Source organism: Vulpes lagopus, chromosome 5 (assembly GCF_018345385.1).
Source record: "Vulpes lagopus strain Blue_001 chromosome 5, ASM1834538v1, whole genome shotgun sequence".
Taxonomy (NCBI): Eukaryota; Metazoa; Chordata; class Mammalia; order Carnivora; family Canidae; genus Vulpes; species Vulpes lagopus.
In genome coordinates this window covers 73,651,598-73,672,137 of record NC_054828.1, presented here as the reverse complement: position 1 = coordinate 73,672,137, position 20,540 = coordinate 73,651,598, and the positions used below count along the sequence as shown (strand labels likewise).

Below are 20,540 nucleotides of genomic sequence, written 5' to 3'. Positions count from 1 at the left end.
GAAAACATTTTTTTTAATGACTTACTTACTTACTTACTTTATTTATTTATTTACATTTGGCTCTACATCCAACAGGGGGCTTGAACTCATGACCTTGGGATCAAGAGTTGCATGCTCTAACCAACTGAGCCAGCCAGGTACCCTAGACAACAATTTGAGATGAACTGGGGTGGGGGGAGGCAGTCAGAGTGTTGACAGGACTGGGATATTCCAACTATGTGCTTGGGGAAAATCAGTCACCTGTAATTAACAAAATCTTCTGCAAACTAATTCTAATCACCGTGTGAGGGATCCCTGGGTGGCGCAGCGGTTTGGCGCCTGCCTTTGGCCCAGGGCGCGATCCTGGAGACCCGGGATCGAATCCCACGTCGGGCTCCCGGTGCATGGAGCCTGCTTCTCCCTCCGCCTGTGTCTCTGCCTCTCTCTCTCTCTCTGTGACTATCATAATAAATAAAAAAAAAATAATAATAATAATCACCGTGTGAAATATGAATGCTCCTCCAACAACTAAATTTTTCTATTTGAAGAGCTTTATTTTCTATTGTCAGTGTAGGGAATTATCTTTAAGCCATTTTAATTCCGTTTGAAACTCAGCAGCTAAAAAAAAAAAAAAGAAAAGAAACTCAGCAGCTGTTTTTTTTTTAAAGTAGACTCCACCCACAGAACTGCAAAACTGCTGTACAAGGAGAAAATAGCACATAGAATTCAAGGTTTTTTTCTCATGATTCTTTTATCTTTCAGTTTAAAATTTTCCTTTTCTTTTTTCCTTTCCTTTTCAACTAGTTTCTTATTTTATCAACTCTTTGTTTTTAAGTCTATTTTTAACTCTCATTTTTACATTTACATTTTATAGATATAATTCTTCATTTCTGGCTTCTTATCAGTGTATTCAATTTTATCTTGATACAAATAAAATCGGTGTGTATATATATATATATATATATATATTTTTGCTTTCTTTACAATTTTAGGATTTAGTGTATTTTTTTTAAAAAAGATTTTATTTATTTATTCATGAGAGACACAGAGAGAGAGGCAGAGACACAGACAGAAGGAAAAGTAGGCTCCATGCAGGAAGCCAGATACAGGACTCCATCCTGGGACTCTGGGATCACGCCCTGAGCCAAAGGCAGATGCTCAACCGCTGAGCCACCCAGGCGTCCCAGATTTAGTATATTCTAACAAACAGATCAAAACAGACCCAGGACCAAGTGGATCACCCTGTTTTGTTCACTTGGAGATTATATTCTCTCCCTTCCACCCCTTTTTCTTTTCTCTTTTTCTTCTCTTTTTTTGGTTTCTGAACTCTTTGGATTTGTCTACTGTGTATTTCTCTTGTATCATGGTTGATATTTTTTATTTTGTTCTCTCATTCATCCAGTCTTTTTTGGGCAAAATGACTAGAAGGAGGAAATCACAACAAAAGAAAAAAACAGACGTAGTACCATAGATCTAATTAATATGGATATAAATAAAAGGTCTGAGCTGGAATTCAGGGTTATGATTATGAAGTTACTAGCTGGAAAAAAAAAGACAAATGGAAAAAAAAAACACCATAAAAAAAAGACAAATGGAAAAAACAAACAAACAAACAAACACCATGAAGTTATTAGCTGGGCATAAAAGATACCAGAGAATCTTTTTGTGCAGAAATAAAATCTAATCAGGCCAAAATTAAAAATGCTTTAACTGAGAGGCAGTCTAGAATGGATGCTCTAACAGCCAGAGTGAATAAGGCAGAAGAGAGAATAAGTGACACAGAAGATAAGATGATGGAAAGAAAGGAAGCTGATGAAAACATAGAAAAACAACTAATGGTCCATGAGGGGAGGCTTTGAGAAATCAGTGCTACCATAAAGCAAAGCACTATTAGAATGATTGGGGTCCTCAAGGAAGAATAAAGAGAGAAAGAGAGAGAGGGAGAGAAAGAGAGGGAGAGAGAGAGAGAGAAGGTATCTTTGACCAAATCATAGCTGAGAATTTCCCTAATTTGGGGAAGGAAACAGGCATTCAAGTCCAAGAGGTTGGACTTGAGAGAACCCCCCACCCCCCAAGTCAGTAAAAATAGATCAACATCCTGACCTATAAGAGTGAAGCCTGCAAATTTCAGAGATAAAGAAAATTCTAAAAGCAGCTCAAGGGCAGCCCCGGGTGGCTCAGCGGTTTAGCACCGCCTGCAGCCCAGGGTGTGATCCTGGAGACCCTGGATTGAGTCCCACGTCAGGCTCCCTGCATGAAGCCTGCTTCTCCCTCTGCCTGTGTCTCGGCCTCTCTCTCCTCTCTGTGTATTCTCATGAATAAATAAATAAAATCTTTTAAAAAATAAATAAAATAAAAGCAGCTCAAGACAAGAGATTCTTAATCTACAGGTGTAGGAATGTTAGACTGGCAACAGACCTATCCATGAGACCTGGCAGGCCAGAAAGGGCTGGCATGATATATTCAGGGTGCTAAATGAGAAAAACATGCAGCCAAGAATATTTTATCCAGCAAGGGTGTCGTTCAGAATGGAAGAAGAGATAAAGAGCTTCCAAGATAAACAGAAACTAAAAGAATTTGTGATCATTAAATCAGTCCTGCAAGAAATATTAAAGAAGATCCTTTAAGCAAAGAGAGAGCCTAAAAGTAACAGAGACCAGAAACAGAGACCTTATAAATAATATAACAGCACTAAATTCTTATCTTTCAAAGTAAATGGCCTAAATACTCCAATCAAAAGACACAGGGTATCAGATTGGATTAAAAAAAAAAACAAAAAACAAAACAAAACAAAAAACTAGACCTAACCATATGCTATCTACAAGAGCATTTTAGACCTAAAGACACCTCCAGATTGAAAGTGAGGGGGTGGAGAACCATTTATCATGCCAATGATAAAGCTGAGATAGCAATCAAAAGAAAGCTGAGATAGCAATCATCATATCAGACCAATTAGATTTTAAACCAAAGACTGGGGATCCATGAGTGGCGCAGCGGTTTAGCGCCTGTCTTTGGCTCAGGGCGCGATCCTGGAGACCCGGGATCGAATCCCACGTCAGGCTCCCGGTGCATGGAGCCTGCTTCTCCCTCTGCCTGTGTCTCTGCCTCTCTGTCTCTCTCTCTGTAACAATCATAAAAAAAAAAAAAAATTAAACCAAAGACTGTAGTATAGGATGAAGAGGAACACTGTATCATACTTAAAGTGTCTATCCAACAAGAAGATCTAACAATTATAAATATTTATGCTCCTAACTTGCAAGCAGCCAATTATATAAATCAAATTAATAACAAAATTAAAGAAACATATTGATAAGAATACAATAATAGTAGGGTACTTCAACACTCCACTCACAGCAATGGACAGATCATCTAAGCAGAAGATCAACAAGGAAATTTGGGCTTTGAATGACACACTGCACCAAAAGGACTTTGCAGAGATATACAGAGTATTCCATCCTAAAGTAACAGAATACACATTCTTCTCAAGTGCACATGGAACATTCTCAAGAATAGATCACATAACAAAAACGAGAGAGAGAGAGCGAGAATAGATCACATACTGGGTCACAAATCAGGTCTCAACCAGTATCAAAGATTGAAATTATTCAGACCACAATTTGAAATTTGAACTCAATCACAAGAGGAGATTTGGAAGGAAATCAAACACTTGTAGGTGAAAGAGCATCCTACTAAAGAATGAAAAAGTCAACCAAGAAATTAAAGAAAAAATTTTTAAAAATTAATGGAAACAAATGAAAACACAACTGTTGAAAACCTGTGTGATACAGCAGAGGTGGTCCTAAGAAGGAAGTACATAGCAATACAAGCCTTTCAAAAAAAAAAGAGATAGAAGTCTCAAATACACAAACTAACCTTACACCTAAAGGACATGGAAAAAGAACATCAAATAAAGCCTAAACCAAGCAAGAACAGAGAAATAATAAGGATTAGAGCAGAAATCAATGAACTAGAAACTGAAAGAACAATAGAATAGATCAATGAATCTAAAAGCTGGTTCTTTGAAAGAATTAAGCTCGATAAACCCCTAGCCAGACTTATCAAAAACAAAAGAGAAAGGTCCCAAATTAATAAAATCATGAATGAAAAAGGAGAGATCATGACCAATACCAAGGAAATACAAACAATTTTACAAACATATTGTGAGCAACTATATATCAACAAATTAGGCAATCTGGAAGAAAATGGATGCATTCCTGGAAACTACGAAAACTGAAACAGAAAGAAACAGTAAACCTGAACAGACCCATAACCAGCAAGGAAATTGAAGCAGTAATCAAAAATCTCCCAACAAACAAGAGTCCAGGGCCAGATGGCTTCCCAGGAGAATTCTACAAAACATTTAACGAACTAGTACCTATTCCTCTGAAGCTGTTTCAAAAAATAGGAAAGGAAGGGAAACTTCCAAACTCGTTCTATGAGGCCAGCATTACCTTGATCCCCAAAGCACACAATGACCCCATCAAAAAGGAGAATTACAGACCAATGTCCCTGATGAACATGGATGCCAAAATTCTCACCAAGATACTAGCTAATAAGATCTAACAGTACATTAAAAGGATTATTCACCATGACCAAGTTGGATTTATTTCTGGGCTACAAGAGTAGATCAACATTCACAAATCAATCAATGTGATATATCACATTAATAAAAGAAAGGACAAGAACCATTATAATCCTCTGAACTGATGCAGAAAAAGCATTTCATATTTCACAGCATCCTTTCTTGATTAGAACTCTCCACAGTGTAGGGATGGAGGGAACATACCTCAGTATCATAAAAGCCATATACAAAAAGCCCACAGTGAATATCATTCTCAATGGGGAAAAACTGAGAGCTCTTCCCCTAAGGTCAGGAACACGACAGGGATGTCCACTCTCATCACTGTTGTTCAACGTAGTACTAGAAGTCTAGCCTCAGCAATCACACAACAAAAAGAAATAAAAGGCATTCAAAATGCAAAGAAGTCAAACTCTCCCTTCTCACAGATGACATGATATTTATGTGGAAAACCCAAAAGACTCCACCCCAGAATTGCTAGAATTCATACAGCAATTTAGCAATGTGACAGGATATAAAATCAATGCACAGAAATCTGTTGCATTTCTATACATTAATGACAAGACAGAAGAAAAAGAAATTAAGGAATCGATCCCATTTACAGTAGCATCAAAAAACATAAGATCCTAGAAATAAACCTAATTAAAGAGGTATAAGATCTGTACTCTAAAAATTCCAAAAAAATAAATAAAATAAATAAATAAATAAATAAATAAATAAATAAAAATTCCAGAACACTTGTGAAAGAAATTGAGGAAGATACAAAGAAATGGGAAAACAGTCCATGCTCATGGATTGGAAGAATAAATATTGTTAAAATGTCTATGCTACCCAGAGCAATCTACACTTTCAATGTAATCCCTATCAAAATACCACCAATATTTCTCCTAAAATTTGTATGGAACCAGAAAAGACCCAAAATAGTCAAAGGGATATTAAAAAGGAAACCAGAGCCGGGGGCATCACAATGCCGGACTTCAAGCTCTATTACAAAGCTGTGATCATCAAGACAGTATGGTACTGGCACAAAAACAGACACATAGATCAGTGGAACAGAGTAGAGAACCCAAAAACAGACCCTCAACTCTATGGCCAACTAATCTTCAACAAAGCAGGAAAGAATATTCAATGGAAAAAGGACAATCTCTTCAATAAATTGTGCTAGGAAATTTGGACAGCCACATGTAGAAGAATCAAACTGGACCATTTTCTTACACCATACACAAAGATAAACTCAAAATAGAAGAAAGACCTAAATGTGAGATAGGAATCCATCATAATCCTAGAGGAGAACACAGGCAACAACTTCTTTGGCCTCAGCTGCAGCAACTTTTGCTAGACTTGTCTCCAAAGGCAAGGGAAACAAAGGCAAAAATGAACCCCTGGGACTTCATCAAGAAAAAATCTTCTGCACAGCAAAAGAAACAGTTGACAAAACCAAAAGACAGCCTACAGAATGGGAGAGGATATTTGCAAATGACATTTCAGATAAAGGGCTAGTATCCAAGATCTATAAAGAACTTACCAAACTCAATACTCAAAAAACAAACAATTCAATCAAGAAATGGGCCAACACATGAACAGACATTTCTCCAAAGAAGATATACAAATAGCCAAGAGACGCAAAAAATGCTCCACATCATCTGGCATCAGGGAAATACAAATCAAAACCACAATGCGGAGAAAAAAAACAAACACAATGAGATACGCCTCTCACCAGTCAGAATGGCTAAAATTCACAAGACAGGAAACAGCAAACGGAGCTGAGGGGTTGGAGAAAGGGGAATCCTTTTACACCGTTGGTGGGAATGCAAACTGATGCTGCAAGTCTGGAAAACAATATGGAGTTTCCTCAAAAAGTTGAAAATAGAGCTACCCTATGACCCAGCAACTGCGCTACTGGATATTTACCCCAAAGATACAAATGTAGTGATCTGAAGGGGCACTTGCACCCCAATGTTTATAGCAGCAATGTCCACAATAGCCAAACTGTGGAAAGAGCCCAGATGTCCATCAACAGATGAACATATGAAGATGTGGTATATATACAATGGAATATTACTCAGCTATCAGAAGAGATCAATACCCACCATTTACATTGATGTGAATGGAATTAGAAGGTATTATGCTGAGTGAAATACGTCAACTAGAGAAGACAATTATATGGCTTCACTCATATGTGGAATATAAGAAACAGCACAGAGGTTCATAGGGGAAAGGAGGGGAAACTGAATGAGGAGTCATCAGAGAGGAGAAAAACCATGAGAGACTCTTAACTCTAGGAAACAAACTCAGTTTTGAGGGTTCTGGTGGGGATGTGGGTGGGGGATAGGGTAACTGGGTGATGGGCATTAAGGAGGGCATGTGACATGATAAATACTGATAAATAAAAATACTGTTATTTTTTTAAAAGAGTTTATGTATGTATATATGTATGTGAGACACAGAGAGGCAGAGACACAGGCAGAGGAAGAAGCAGGCTCCCTGCAGGGAGCCTGATGTAGGACTCGATCCCAGAACCCTGGATGACAATCTGAGCCAAAGGCAGACGCTCAATCACTGAGCCACTCAGGTTCCCCAACACTGGGTGTTATAAACAACCAGTGAATTATTGAACACTACATCTGAAGCTAATTATGTACTATATGTTGGCTAATTGAATTTAAAGAAAAGAAAATAAAGATAGATGTACACCCTAATCCCTGCAACCTGTAAGTGTTACCTTATTTGGAAAAGGGGTGTTTGCAAATGTCATTAAATGAAGGATCTTTTTTTTAAAAGATTATTTATTTATTTATTCATGAGAGACACACACACAGAGAAAAGCAGAGACACAGGCCGAGGGAAAAGCAGGCTCCATGCAGGAAGCCCAGTGTGGGACTTGATCCCAGGACTCCAGGACCATGCTCTGAACCAAAGGCAGATGCTCAACTGCTGAGCCACTCAGGTGTCCCAAATGAAAGATTTTTAAATGAAGGGATTATAATGGATTATCTGGGTGGGTCCTAAATGCAATTATAAGTGTCCTTATAAGAGAAAGGCAAAGGGGGATGCAGCTGCAATAAAAAGCACCAAAGGTCTATGGAAGGAATGAGGGCTAGGTGAAGTAAAATTTGAGGCTAAAGCTTAACCAAGCAGAATGCCTCTACTTGTGGAAGATAAATCATCAGTGTTTGGTGGTTGTTCAAAGCTGGAGTGACAAGCTGAAAACTTAGGTGGCAGGTTTATTCATGGAACATCTGCTGAACTCTTGGAATGTACAGGAGGCTAGAGAGCCTGACTACAAGCTCCTAAAAAGGCAGACTAAACCTCCCAGTCTAGTATCATTGGTTAGAAAACAAAGACCTGCTGAGGCAGAGGAAGGACAAGAACCTCAGTTGGTCTCCTCCTCAAGATATCTGCCAGATTCTGAGCTGCATGGAGCAGAAGCCTTCTTCAGTATTTCAGGGCTAAGTAGATGCATACCTGCCCAGTTTTCAATGCAAAGATTGTGAAGAACATGCCTGAATAATATAAGCAAACCAGACTGAAACAGCAACCCAACCCTGACACAGCCTAATCCCTGACTGGATTGAGGTGATCAGCCCCTCACTCTAACTGCCTGAAGGGAAAAAGGGAGAACTTTCTCTGGTAAAAAGAACATGCTGTGGAGCCTCTAGAATTATTCATAATTTCTGAGACACAATAAAAAAATATTCTATTTGCATAGAGAAAAGAAAATTACAAAATGAAATGAAAAAGATAACAGAAGAAAACCCACAGGGAACCCTGGGTGGCGCAGTGGTTTAGTGCCTGCCTTTGGCCCAGGGCGCGATCCTGGAGACCCGGGATCGAATCCCACGTCGGCTCCCGGTGCATGGAGCCTGCTTCTCCCTCTGCCTATGTCTCTGCCTCTCTCTCTCTCTCTCTGTGTGACTATCATAAATAAATAAAAATAAAAAAAAGTTTTATAAAAAAAAAAAAGAAAACCCACAGATGATCCAGATATTAGAGTCAGCACACATAGGAATCTTGTAAAAATAAGTATGATTAACATGTTAAGAAAAAAGTGAAAATGATGGACATATAGATGAAAATATGGAGAATGTAGAGAATTGGCATCTATAAAAAAGTCAGAAGGACATTTTATTTTTTTTTAAATATTTTTATTTATTTATTCATGAGAGAGAGAGAGAGAGGCAAAGACACAGGCAGAGGGAGAAGCAGGCTCCATGCAGAGAGCCCGATGTGAGACTTGATCCTGGGACTCCAGGATCACGCCCTGAGCTGAAGGCAACACTAAACCACTGACCCACCCAGGCTGCCCATAGAAGGACATTTTAGAACTGAATAAAAAGACAAAGTCTGAAATGAAGAATTCAATGTAAGAGTTTAATAGCACACAGGACACAGTACATAGGATTAGAGAATTGGAAGACAGATCAATAGAAAATACCCAAGCTGAAGTGCAAATATCAAAAAGAATGGAAAACAAAAATTAAAGCATGAGGACATGCTTAAGTATATACCATATTTGGAATCTAAGGAGAGAAAAGAGAATGTTGGGCAAAAGCAATATTCAAAGAGATAATGGCTTAAAATTCTCAAAAACTAATGAAAGATATCAACCCACAGATTCAAGCTCAGCACACCCAGGAAGGATACAAATAAGTCATGCCTGAGGGGTGCCTGAGTGGCTCAATCTGTTGAGCATCTGCCTTCAGCTCAGGTCATGATCTTAGGGTCCTGGGATCGAGCCCCGCACTGGGCTCCCAGCTCAGTGGGAAGTCTGATTCTCCCTTTCCCACTTCCCTTTCCTGATGCTTCTGCTCACTGTCTCTCATGCTTTCTCTTTCTAAACTAAATAAATAAATACAAAATAAAAAAATTAGAAAAAAAACATGCCTAGGTATATCCTCCTAAAACTGATGAAATCAAAGACACTTCTGAACATCTTAAAATGAGCCAGAAGGAAAAAAAAATACATTATCTTCAAAGAAACAACAGTATGACATACAGGTGACTTCCTAACACAAACAACAGAAGTCAGGTGACAATGAAATAACATCTTTTTTTTTTTTTTAAGATTTTATTTATTTATTCATGAGAGACAGAAAAAGAGAGAGAGATACAGAAACAGGCAGAGGGAGAAGCAGGGTCCGTGCAGGGAGCCCAATGTGGGACTCGATCCTGGGACTCCAGGATCATGCCCTGAGCCAGTGGCAGATGCTTAACCACTGAGCCACCCAGAGGTCCCATGAAATAACATCTTTAAAATTACAAAAAGCCCACAAAAATAAATCTATTAACCTAGATTTCTATATGAAAGGAAAAAAATACCAAAACAATAAAAATTTCAAAAATATACTTTTATCAAAACATTTTAGAAAGAATAAAGTTGGGAATCTTACACTTCCTGATTTCAAATCTTACTATAAATCTACAGTAAACAAAACAGTGTGGTATTGTCATAAAGACAGACATATAGACTAATGGGATACAGCAGAGATCCCACTGATAAACCCTCACACATACGATCGGTGAATTCCATGAAGTATCAAGGCCATGACTGAGGAAAAGACAGTCTTTCCAACAAATGACGTTGGGAAAACTGGATATCCTCATGCAAAAGAATGAAGTGGGACCCTTACATTATACCATATGCAAAATTTAACTCAAAATGAATAAAAGATCTATTGGGGCACCAGGCTGGCTCAGCTGATTGAGCATGTGACTCTTGATCTTGGGGGGTGTGAGTTTGAGCCCCACATTAGGTGTAGAGATTATTAAAAATAAAATCTTTAGGGATACCTGGGTGGCTCAGCTTCAAGGGATTCCTGAGTGCCTCCCTTCAGCCCAGGGCATGATCCTGGAGTCCTGGGATCGAGTTGCACATCAGACTCCCTGCATGGAGCCTGCTTCTCCCTCTGTCTGTGTCTCTGCCTCTCTATGTCTCTATGTCTCTCATGAATAAATAAATAAAATCTTAAAAATAAAATAAAAATAATATAAAAATAAAATCTTTAAAAAATAGATAAGAAATCTCAATATGAATTAAAACTACGGGCACTTGGGTGGCTCAGTCAGTTAAGCATCCAACTCTTGATTTCGGCTCAGGTTATGATCTCAGGGTTGTGGGATGGAGGAGTCCTATGTCAGGCTCTGTGCTCAGCAGGGAGTCTGCTTGAAATTCTCTCTCTCTCCTTGTTCCCCTTTCCCTGCTGTCTCTCTCTCCATCTCCTAAAATAAATAAATATTTTAAGAAAAATATTTAAAAAGAAAAAAAAAACAGCAGAAAGCTTCATGACATTGTATTTTTTTAAAGATTTTATTTATTTATTCATAGGGACACAGCTAGAGAGAGAGGCAGAGACACAGGCAGAGGGAGAAGCAGGCACCATGTAGAGAGCCCTACTTGGGACTCGATCCCAGGTCTCCAGGATCATGCCCTGGGCTGCTGGCGGCGCTAAACCGCTGCGCCACCGGGGCTGCCCATGACATTGTATTTGGTAATATTTCCTGGATATGACATCAAAAGTATGGGCAACAAAAGATGAAATTGATAAATAGGGCTACATCAAAATTAAAAATTTCTGTGCATCAGAGGACACTTGTTGAAGGACAATCTCAGTTACTGCCTTTGTGAGACTTTTAGTTTGGTGGAAGAGTCTTTGGACAAATGTAACACATGCTGTAAGAGAGATACTGTAGAAATGAACTATTGAAGACGGAAAATCACAAAAATCCTCAGGGAAGACTCACAGAGTACTGCAGCCACAGACAAGCTGGATATGCTTTCTTTCTCTTCTTTCTGTTATACTCCCTGGGGCCAGGCCCTGAACAGGTCAGGAAATGATCCTTAACTCTTGGATTTGAAGGTTCAAATTCCATTGTCCTAAAAAGTAATGAAAATGTTGGTGGGGTGATGGTGGTTATTATTTTCCAATTTAGTCTAGTTTTATTTCTTTTCTGAGAATTTCAGGATATCCCCTATACCCAAGGATATCCCGACATGTTTCAAAACCATCCTGGGGATTGCTGACCTAAAAACTTTAACTTTGGGGATGCCTGGGTGGCTCAGCGGTTGAGCATCTGCCTTCGGCTCAGGGTGTGATCCTGGAGTCCTGAGATCAAGTCCCACATCGGGCTTCCTGCATGGAGCCTGCTTCTTCCTCAGCCTATGTCTCTGCCTCTCTCTGTGTGTGTCTCTCATGAATAAATAAGTAAAATCTTTAAAAAAAAACCAACAACTTTAACTTTGGTGGGAACACAATGTTAATTAAATTCAAAGAAACAGCCAACCATAGAAAATTAGGCACATTTAAAAAAGATTTTCTGGGCAGCCCAAGTGGTCCAGTGGTTTAGCGCCACCTTCCGCCCAGGGCGTGATCCTGGAGTCCCAGGATTGAGTCCCAGCGCAGGTTCCCTGCATGGAGCCTGCTTCTCCCTCTGCTTGTGTCTCTGCCTCTCTCTCTGTGTCTCTCATGAATAAATAAATAAAATCTTTTAAAAAGAAATAAAATAGGGATCCCTGGGTGGCGCAGTGGTTTAGCGCCTGCCTTTGGTCCAGGGCGCGATCCTGGAGACCCAGGATCGAATCCCACGTCGGGCTCCCGGTGCATGGAGCCTGCTTCTCCCTCTGCCTGTGACTCTGCCTCTCTCTCTCTCTCATAAATAAGTAAAATCTTAAAAAAAAAAAAAAAAAAAGGTGATACAAAGGGTGTCAGTTGGGTGCCTCTAACACAAGATCTTGAACCTTCCTTTTTCCAGGGTTTCATGACCTAGTAAAATATTTTTTTTACATAATTAAACTTTCATGCATTGCTTTGGTTCAAATTAACTCAGAATTTTATTTCATTTTTAAGGATTTATTTATTTATTTGAAAGAGAGAGAGATCACAAGCAGGGGGAAGGGTAGAGGGAGGGAGAGCAGCAGACTCCCCCTGAGAAGAGAGCTCAGAGCCCAAGCGGGACTGGGTCTCAGCACGGTGAGATCAGCCAAAATCTAGAGTCCCAGACTCAACAGACTGAGCCCCCACTTAAGGAATTTTAAAAACAAAATTTGATTTGGTTTTCCTCTGAGTAAAAAATTTAAATTCAAGTTGTGCGGGGAGACGTGGCAAAGTAGTGGCTTCGTATTCACCAGTCTGATTGTAGACACTGCTTCCACCTCCTGATACAGAACCACACTGGGAAGGGAACTCCTGGAATTTCGTTTCAAGCCCACGGTCCATGGAGTTTTTCCGCTGCTTAAGAGGGGGGCAAAAGCATTTGACTGTACGGAAACTTGCAGACATCTGTCCAATCCCATAGAGTGAGTGAGTGCTCCACCTGCGACTTCATACACCCCAGGGTACGCACACCTGGATGAATCCTTTTCTTATTCTGCGCTTGAGGACTCAGATCTACCTTTACTTGCAGTGTGGCCAGGCAAGTCACTACGCCACAAGACTTACTTATAAAATGGGTCGGATAATGCCTTTTACAAGGCTGTTTTGAGGAGTACAGATGTAAGAGATCCCAGCTGACTGCTAGTTTCTTGGGGGGGGGGGGGGGGGACTTTTGATCAAGATCCAAAGCAGAACACGAGAATTTCTGCCTCCTCAGTGTCTCGCCATACCTACCTCCCAACCAATCTCCCCTTCATTGAATCTGTGCGTTCAGAGCACTCTGATCTAGTTCAGGCTCTGATGCGATGAGGCACTATGCCGCGACGTCAGGCAATTCCAGCTGTCTGGGTCTGTGCGGCGGACTACGAGGACCATACCGCCAGCCGTAACCTCATCAACATGGCTGCTGGGAACAGCTGGCAGGAAGAAGTTGTGGACCCCAAGGCTCACTTCCGCTTCCGTTGGCGCAAGCGCCGTCATTTCTTCAGCCACCGTGACTAAGATGGAAGCGTTTCTGGAGTCGCGGTCCAGACTTTGGGCCGGTGGTCCGGCCCCGGGGCAGTTTTACCACATCCCGCCTAGTTCCGTTGCCTCCGTGGAGCCGGCGTTTTCTCCTTACGGGGGTTCGGTTACGCGCACGCAGTAAGTTCTTGGCGTCCGAGCCTGCGCCGGAGGCGGGACGCTGAGGCCTGGTCGAGCCGGACGGTTCGGAGGCAGCCGGGGAAGGCGCCCCAAGGCCCGCGAACGGCGGGGACCACGGCGCGGAGTCCCGGAGAATGGAAGGGGAGATGGAAAATCAGAAGCGGAACCACTGCGCGGAAGAGGGCTCAGGCCCTTCTCCCGTGCCTCTCCTCATCTCCCTCCCTCTGTCTAGGAACCCTATGGTGACCGGGACCTCGGTCTTGGGTGTCAAATTCGAGGGTGGAGTGGTGATTGCAGCAGACATGCTGGGCTCCTATGGCTCCTTGGCTCGTTTCCGCAACATCTCTCGCATTATGCGAGTCAACGACAGCACCATGCTGGGTGCTTCCGGAGACTATGCAGATTTCCAGTATTTGAAGCAAGTTCTCGGCCAGATGGTGTAAGTTATCTGGAGATTAGGGAGTAGATCCCAAGTGGGGAGAGGAATTCACTGTATTGTTTTTTAATATCCCCTTAGAAGTTCTGGGGTGGGGGAATTTGAGGCTGTAGCCGAGGACAGGAGAATTGCTGAGGGTGGAAGATGATAGTGTTTGCAGCACATAGTTTTTGGCGTTAGGCAGTGTAAAATGAGGAAGATTGTGGTAAATTCTTTGGGGTGAGGGTGGATGGAATTCCCGACTTCCATTCTCTCCATTTTTCTCATGACTTATTCCTTTTAAGGATTGATGAGGAGCTGTTGGGAGATGGACACAGCTATAGCCCTAGAGCTATTCATTCATGGCTGACCAGGGCCATGTACAGCCGTCGCTCCAAGATGAACCCCCTGTGGAACACCATGGTCATTGGAGGCTACGCTGATGGAGAGAGGTTGACTTGAAATAACTTAATTTCCCCGACTATCTAACCTCTAGTGTCTATGTAGTGTCTTGTCTCTTCTCCCTAAGAGAATGTCACTTCTCAGACCCCATGGCCCCATCCTTCAGCTAAGATACCCAAGAAAACCTAAAATGAAATTAGTTCTTTGACCTATTGTGTCCTGTTAGCTTCCTCGGTTATGTGGACATGCTTGGTGTAGCTTATGAAGCCCCTTCGCTGGCCACTGGTTATGGTGCATACTTGGCTCAGGTACGTGCGGGAGAGGTGTGGGGGAGGCAGTGGGGGCTCCTCTCCTTGGTTCTTCTCTTAAAATTCCAACGTGAGGATAGACTAAGATCCCTCCTGCTGGCAGATAGTTTTCTTTGTAGTCTGAAAGCTGTATGTGTTGGCACTTACATTCTGTTGATAAAGTGGTGTGTCAGATTCAGTAGACATGTGCAGAGAGAAATGCCCTACAATTTACCCTTCAGGTTGGTGTTAGCACAAGTAAGTAGAATTCATTCTGGTGAGGCAGTAGGCAGAATGTCATTTTATGCTGCTTTTTACTTTGTGAATTTGGGACAGATGGGTATTCAACCTCTGGTAATCTCTCATGTTCTTCCCATTTCCCTAGCCTCTGCTGCGAGAAGTTCTGGAGAAGCAGCCAGTCCTGAGTCAGACTGAGGCCCGAGAGCTAGTGGAACGCTGCATGCGAGTGCTTTATTATCGAGATGCCCGCTCCTATAACCGGGTGAGGAAGGACATGAATAATAGAGGATAGGACTCTTAACTAGCGAGCTCTCCATAGTTTCAGTACCTGGGTCTTTGCTTTTGAAGAACAGATTGCAGAATTTCCTATTTTCAGATTAGGGGAAGATCCTCTCCTTGACCTTTGAGCAGGCCTCAGGGACTTCATGTGGGGTGGGCATGTTCATTGGGAGTTCTGCTTTCTTTCAGTTTCAAATTGCCACAGTCACCGAAAAAGGTGTTGAAATAGAGGGACCACTCTCTGCAGAGACCAACTGGGAGATTGCTCACATGATCAGGTGACTGAAATTAAAGTTACAGAAGGAAAAATAAGTGGTAGAACAGTTGGGAGGCTCCTTGGCTTGCACTAAGCTGCATTTTTCTGGAAGTCTTAAAAGGATTCTTTGGATGGAGAGGGTTTTGGTTGGAGGATAGAGTTGCTTTTGGGAATTAATTCCTCCCCCTCTGCTTCACAGTTTTTAAATGCTCTTTCTTTTTAGTGGTTTTGAATGAAATTCAGATGCATTATCCAGAATTGAAGTTGTGCCCTTCTTCTAACTTTGAACTTGGCTGGTTCAAAGGTCTACTTTTCTATTGTAAAATAAATTCTTTGAAATGCTTGCCGAGTGGTTTTATTGTCTGACTAGGTCATACCAAGAGTGCAGGTGTGAAGTACTGCCATGTGCCATTTCCCTCCCTGGTCAGATAACCCTGTTTTGGCTCTTGATTCTTAGGGCAAATACAGGATTCTCTGCATGACAGTACAGGAGGATCCACTACCATCTTCATTTGGGCCTATATTAACAGCTTTGTATAGATGCCAGGCCTGATCTTTGTGGGATAATAAAAGTACTTAACGTTTTTCTTAAACATTGCCACCCATGTGCTAGATTCTTACTGACTTTCTGGTATGTTGGCTGCAAATATTTTAGTTAAAACGCCATTTCAAAGATAGAGAAATGTAGCATCTAGTAAAGCTGCTCTGGGTAAAGTTATTCCCAAGCAGGACTGGCCTGACAGCTTTAATCCCTCACCCATGTCACCTCCTCACCTTCAATAGAGGAAATACAAAGTAACTTCATTTAATTTAAATGTTTATTGTCCAAATCTACTATCTGAAGACCTAATCTTTAAAGTATTATGTGTTCATTTAAAAGTCCTTTTAGCCATAAATCAAGTCATTTGGAGTGTTAGCCAAATTCTCCCAAAATGGTGTTAAACCTGAATTTAAAAAATGAACACCCAGGGCACTTGGGTGGCTCACTGGTTGAGCGTCTCCGGCTCAGGTCATGATCCCTGGGTCCTGGGATCTGGTCCCATATCGAGCTCCTCGCAGGGAGCCTATTTCTCCCTCTACCTAGGTCTCTGCCTCTCTGTGTCTCCTGAATAAATCTTTTAAATAAATAAATGAACACCCTAGGTGGTTCTGATGTATATCCTCTCTAAACTGCTTTGAGAAACTAGCATAGGCAGCAAACTCAAACTTGCAGAAGTTCAATGAGGTTAGAGAGTGGAGGGGGAGACTGAAATATCCCTGCATTTTATCATCCCATGTTATAACAAACTAGTAAGTCAAAGGAAACTATTAGTTTTCTATTTGTCTTCCACATACTCAGTCTCAACACAGAAAGTAGTCAATAAATACTTTATTGATTAAACTGAATTATAAAAAAAACAAAACAAAAAAAACTTCCTTCTACTACTAAGCCATGCAGGCAGAATCCACAAATGTAACTTCCTGGCCAAAACCCAGCTGATCCACTGTTGGTGTTATATAGTCTTAAAAAAACTACCCATCAAGAAAGTCACAGTATGCAGAGGCCAGGAACCCAGCTCTGCTGAGGCTGGGGCTGCTGTGGAGACTACCAAAGAGAAGGTTAGGTCATTGTAGATAGTTGACCATAGTTCTTGAACTTTCTCAAAGGCAAAGGGTTGACTTCGAAGTCCATTTTAATGTCAAAATGGCATCAGGCAAAAAGCTGGGGAAGAGAAGCCCAAGAGAAGATAGATCCTCAGTTCACTTTTCAGATGCCATGGGTTCACGAAGCTGGCCAAGCTGTTTATGGGCAGGATCACTCCAGTTCACTATATTATAGTGTGCTGGGAGTTAAAAAACCAAAAAATGGAGGTGAGGAGAAACAGGCGTAACAAGTGTCACACCCGTACCACCAGGCCCATCACATCTTGAGCATGTCCCAGTCTGTGAAAGCCTACTAAAATAGGATTACCTAGAAAAAAAAAACCACATTGTTTATAAATCCATTTCCCCTCATTTTATTAAATGTCCCACTTATATACATTTTAAAGATGAACCATTTACAAGCCTGTGCAGGCTGCCTCCTTGGCTCCCAGGAGGGACATGTTGCTGAAAGCCTTGGGATGGAAGGTGTAGCTGTGGGAAAGCTGGCCTTGGGTTTTTGTTCCTTTTCTCTGTATGATACAGTACATTTCAGTTTATAACTGTGAGTACATACAGTTAAAAAAAAAATCCCTCATGCAAATTGTAGAAACATTTTCTTTCCTTGAAGCTGGCAGTGAAAAATAAAGATTCATGTCTTTCTTTGTGCACACCCCTGTGTTTCTTCTTCAGGTCACATTCTTCTCTAAGCATTAAGAGGAATAAGGAAAGCCACAGAGTAAGCAGGATTTCAACAAGTGGTCTGTCTTATTTTTAAAGTTCAACACTTAACTTCTTGCACAATTAGCTCCTGGATGTAGGACATGTGATCTCTTGAACAGGCATGCTGTCCACTTAACATGATGAAGACCCATACACTGGCTTCCACCCTAACACTGTGTGATCACCTCAGTACCTCTTGCTTGCTAATGACACATGTATGATCCTTTGTCCAGAGTAATGGTGTGAGCATGGGAAAAGGGGCCAAAGATCCCAAGTGCAAAGAATACTCATTTTGTCATGTTTTTGTTGGAGGGAGGGTGGTGAGGAAAAACAAATCTAATTCATCATTCTGGATGAGAGGTGGTTTCATGCATTTTTTTAAAGCCACAATTTTATATCTCTAAGAGTTGCTGTAGAAACCAACATCTCTGGAGAGGGAAGGAAAGAAAGGAGAAGGAAGAGAGAGTTCAGTGGGATTTTTTTCCATTTTCATTTTTATATAAAAGTGTTAAGACCACAATGAAAAAAGTTTTATCCATATATATAATAAACCAGTTTGTGAGCTACATATTTTTTTGTCTTTCCCATCTTCAGAAATGTTCTCACATTGACAATGGTTGAATAACATGCCCAAAGACACTGCCACACAGTAAAACAAAGAGAAAAACCCAGATGTACTATGATACAATTGAGGTAAAAGGGAAAACAAAAAAATTAACATTCGCCCACAAAGAATTTTTTTTTCTTTTTCTTGATTTTGTCAGAAAAATACCAAACAGTAATTTAAATTAAAAAAAAAAAAAAAAGTCACTAAAACCTGTTTTTAGCAGAAGTGAACGACCAATGGGCCAGCTCCTTGGCTCAGATGGGATCACTACTGGTATTCCTAATAATCCACAAATCCACAGGGAAACAGAAGTCAACATGGGGGGTGGGGTGGGGAGTGGTGGCATAAAATGAAAAAATATAAACGAAATACCCCACCTGGCATAACCCCTTTTCCCTAAATTCCTCTACCCCCCCTTCACACTTTCCCACCCCCACTCTGCACCCGCTCATGACCCCAACACTCAAATTTCCATCAGATCTAGGTCGGCTTCTTCAAAGCCATAAAAAGACTCGGTCTCGCTTTCGCCCTCAAAGAGCTGATGAAGGCTTTCAGGCTCAATTGTCTCTTCAGGAGATGACCTGGGTCGGGGAGTGGAAGCTGAGGGTTCCTCAGACTGTTCCCCACTCAGCTTCAGTTGCTCCTCTAGGGACGCAATGAGCTCCTCCTGCATGTCAGCATTTCTTGTAGGCGAGTTAATGTTGCCATCAGGGCCAGGCAGAACGCTAGCCACGAGGAAGGACCGCTGTACCAGCTCTGGACAGTCCCCAATGACGCCCAGCACCTCAGCCAGCCAGACCAGCACCAGTTGAAGCAGGACATCGGAATCGCATGCAGTATCTGCCATTTCCCGGGCCTGCTCCTTCCACTTTTTGTGTAGGAAGTTCTTGACAGTTCGTTTGATGCATACATCTAACGGCTGGATTTTGGAGCTACAGCCTGCTGGGACCACTGCGGGCAAGGTGCTAGAGGCACTAAGCATAGCCAGCACCTCTTCCGACAAGTGAGTGCGGTGACAGTCCATCACAAGCATGCCTTTGCTACGCTGGCAAGCAGTGTGCTTCTGCCACACCCGAGCTGACCACAGCTCCATGATCTCATCATCACTGTAGCCACTCTCCTTTGCCTCTAGCAATATCGAGTCTGGCACATTAGCAGGTTGATCCATTTGTCCTCGGTAGAAAACCAGGGTGGGGAGGACAGCGCCGTCTGCCAGAATGGCCAGCACCACATCACACCAAGGTTCCCCTGTGCCCACTGTCTGCAGGGCATTCTCCTTCCGGTCATCACTGCTCAGCACCTCTGTATCTAGGAACAAGGAGATCTCATCAATGGCCACAATCATGGACAAGGGTAAGTCCTGGTTGTGAATCTGTCGTTGTACGAATTCAATGAAGAGTCCTGCATTCTCTGCCACATCCTTCGGTAGGGTATGGGCCACAGCTCGCCGGGCATGGGGAGTCAGGTGGTGCCGGAGCATGAAACGCACAGCCCACTCATAGGAGATTTTAAACCCCCCCTCCAAAGAACGTCCTATTTTGGTGGCCTTCTGGAACAAGGTCTCCTCATTCACAGGTAGCTGCTGCTCTCGCTGAGTTAGCACCCACTCAGCCAGCTTCTCTTCTGCTTCTAAGCTCAGATATTTGCCCTCCAGATTCTCCCCCTGGGAGGCCTGGAAGCGCCGAAGCCAACGCCGGATCCGTCGTTGGGGATTTCGGAAGTGTTCAGCGGCCTGTTCTGTATTGCAGCACAGGGCAAACAGTACCACTCGAAGCTTCTTCACAGACAGCTGCTCCTTCTTGCCAACCCCACTGCCATTACCGCCCCCTGTTGCCTGCTCAGGCTCCTGGATGACTGGGCTCCCTTCATCCTGGTCATCAACATTCAGACATTCAGCCCCCTCTGCAGCCAAGGGCAGAAGGGCTAAAGCCTGGGAGTGGGTTGGGGTTGGTGGCGGGGTTGCGGTTGATGCTGGTGACGGGAGTGCTTGGGTCATAGGAGTTGGAAGCTCTTCAGGCTCAGCTGAGGTGGCCCCCCCAGATTTCACAGTGGCAGTTTTATTAGAGGAGAAGGCAGGAGGAGGATATATATTCTTCAAGCTCCGGTCATGTACTCGGTCACGAGTATGGCCATGTCTAAAGG

General features: G+C 42.2%; 2 protein-coding genes and 1 long non-coding RNA gene across 9 annotated transcripts in view; 1 reads left to right on the top strand and 2 right to left on the bottom strand.

Annotated features, from left to right (window-relative positions):
- Window positions 1–515: 515 nt before the first annotated feature.
- LOC121492142 lies at window positions 516–13,344 on the bottom strand. Its single transcript, XR_005988116.1, has 3 exons — window positions 13,162–13,344; window positions 11,300–11,432; window positions 516–597 (listed from the first exon to the last, which is right to left on the bottom strand). It is a non-coding gene; the product is annotated as an uncharacterized LOC121492142 (long non-coding RNA).
- A 57-nt stretch (window positions 13,345–13,401) lies between these two features.
- On the top strand, window positions 13,402–15,791 carry PSMB4 (proteasome 20S subunit beta 4). The gene is made up of 7 exons (XM_041757471.1): window positions 13,402–13,569; window positions 13,802–14,008; window positions 14,290–14,436; window positions 14,613–14,694; window positions 15,059–15,175; window positions 15,382–15,470; window positions 15,672–15,791. Exons 1-7 carry the CDS (start codon window positions 13,430–13,432, stop codon window positions 15,682–15,684), a joined length of 795 nt encoding a protein of 264 aa, XP_041613405.1. The 5' UTR covers window positions 13,402–13,429; the 3' UTR covers window positions 15,685–15,791.
- A 1,011-nt stretch (window positions 15,792–16,802) lies between these two features.
- Window positions 16,803–20,540, bottom strand: part of POGZ (pogo transposable element derived with ZNF domain) — a 47,270-nt gene continuing 43,532 nt past the window's right edge. For all 7 annotated transcript variants that reach the window (XM_041755877.1, XM_041755874.1, XM_041755875.1 and 4 more), the window contains one exon: window positions 16,803–20,533. In XM_041755877.1, coding sequence (XP_041611811.1) covers window positions 18,862–20,533 — 1,672 coding nt within the window. In that variant the 3' untranslated portion in view covers window positions 16,803–18,861. The remainder of the gene's footprint in view (window positions 20,534–20,540) is intronic.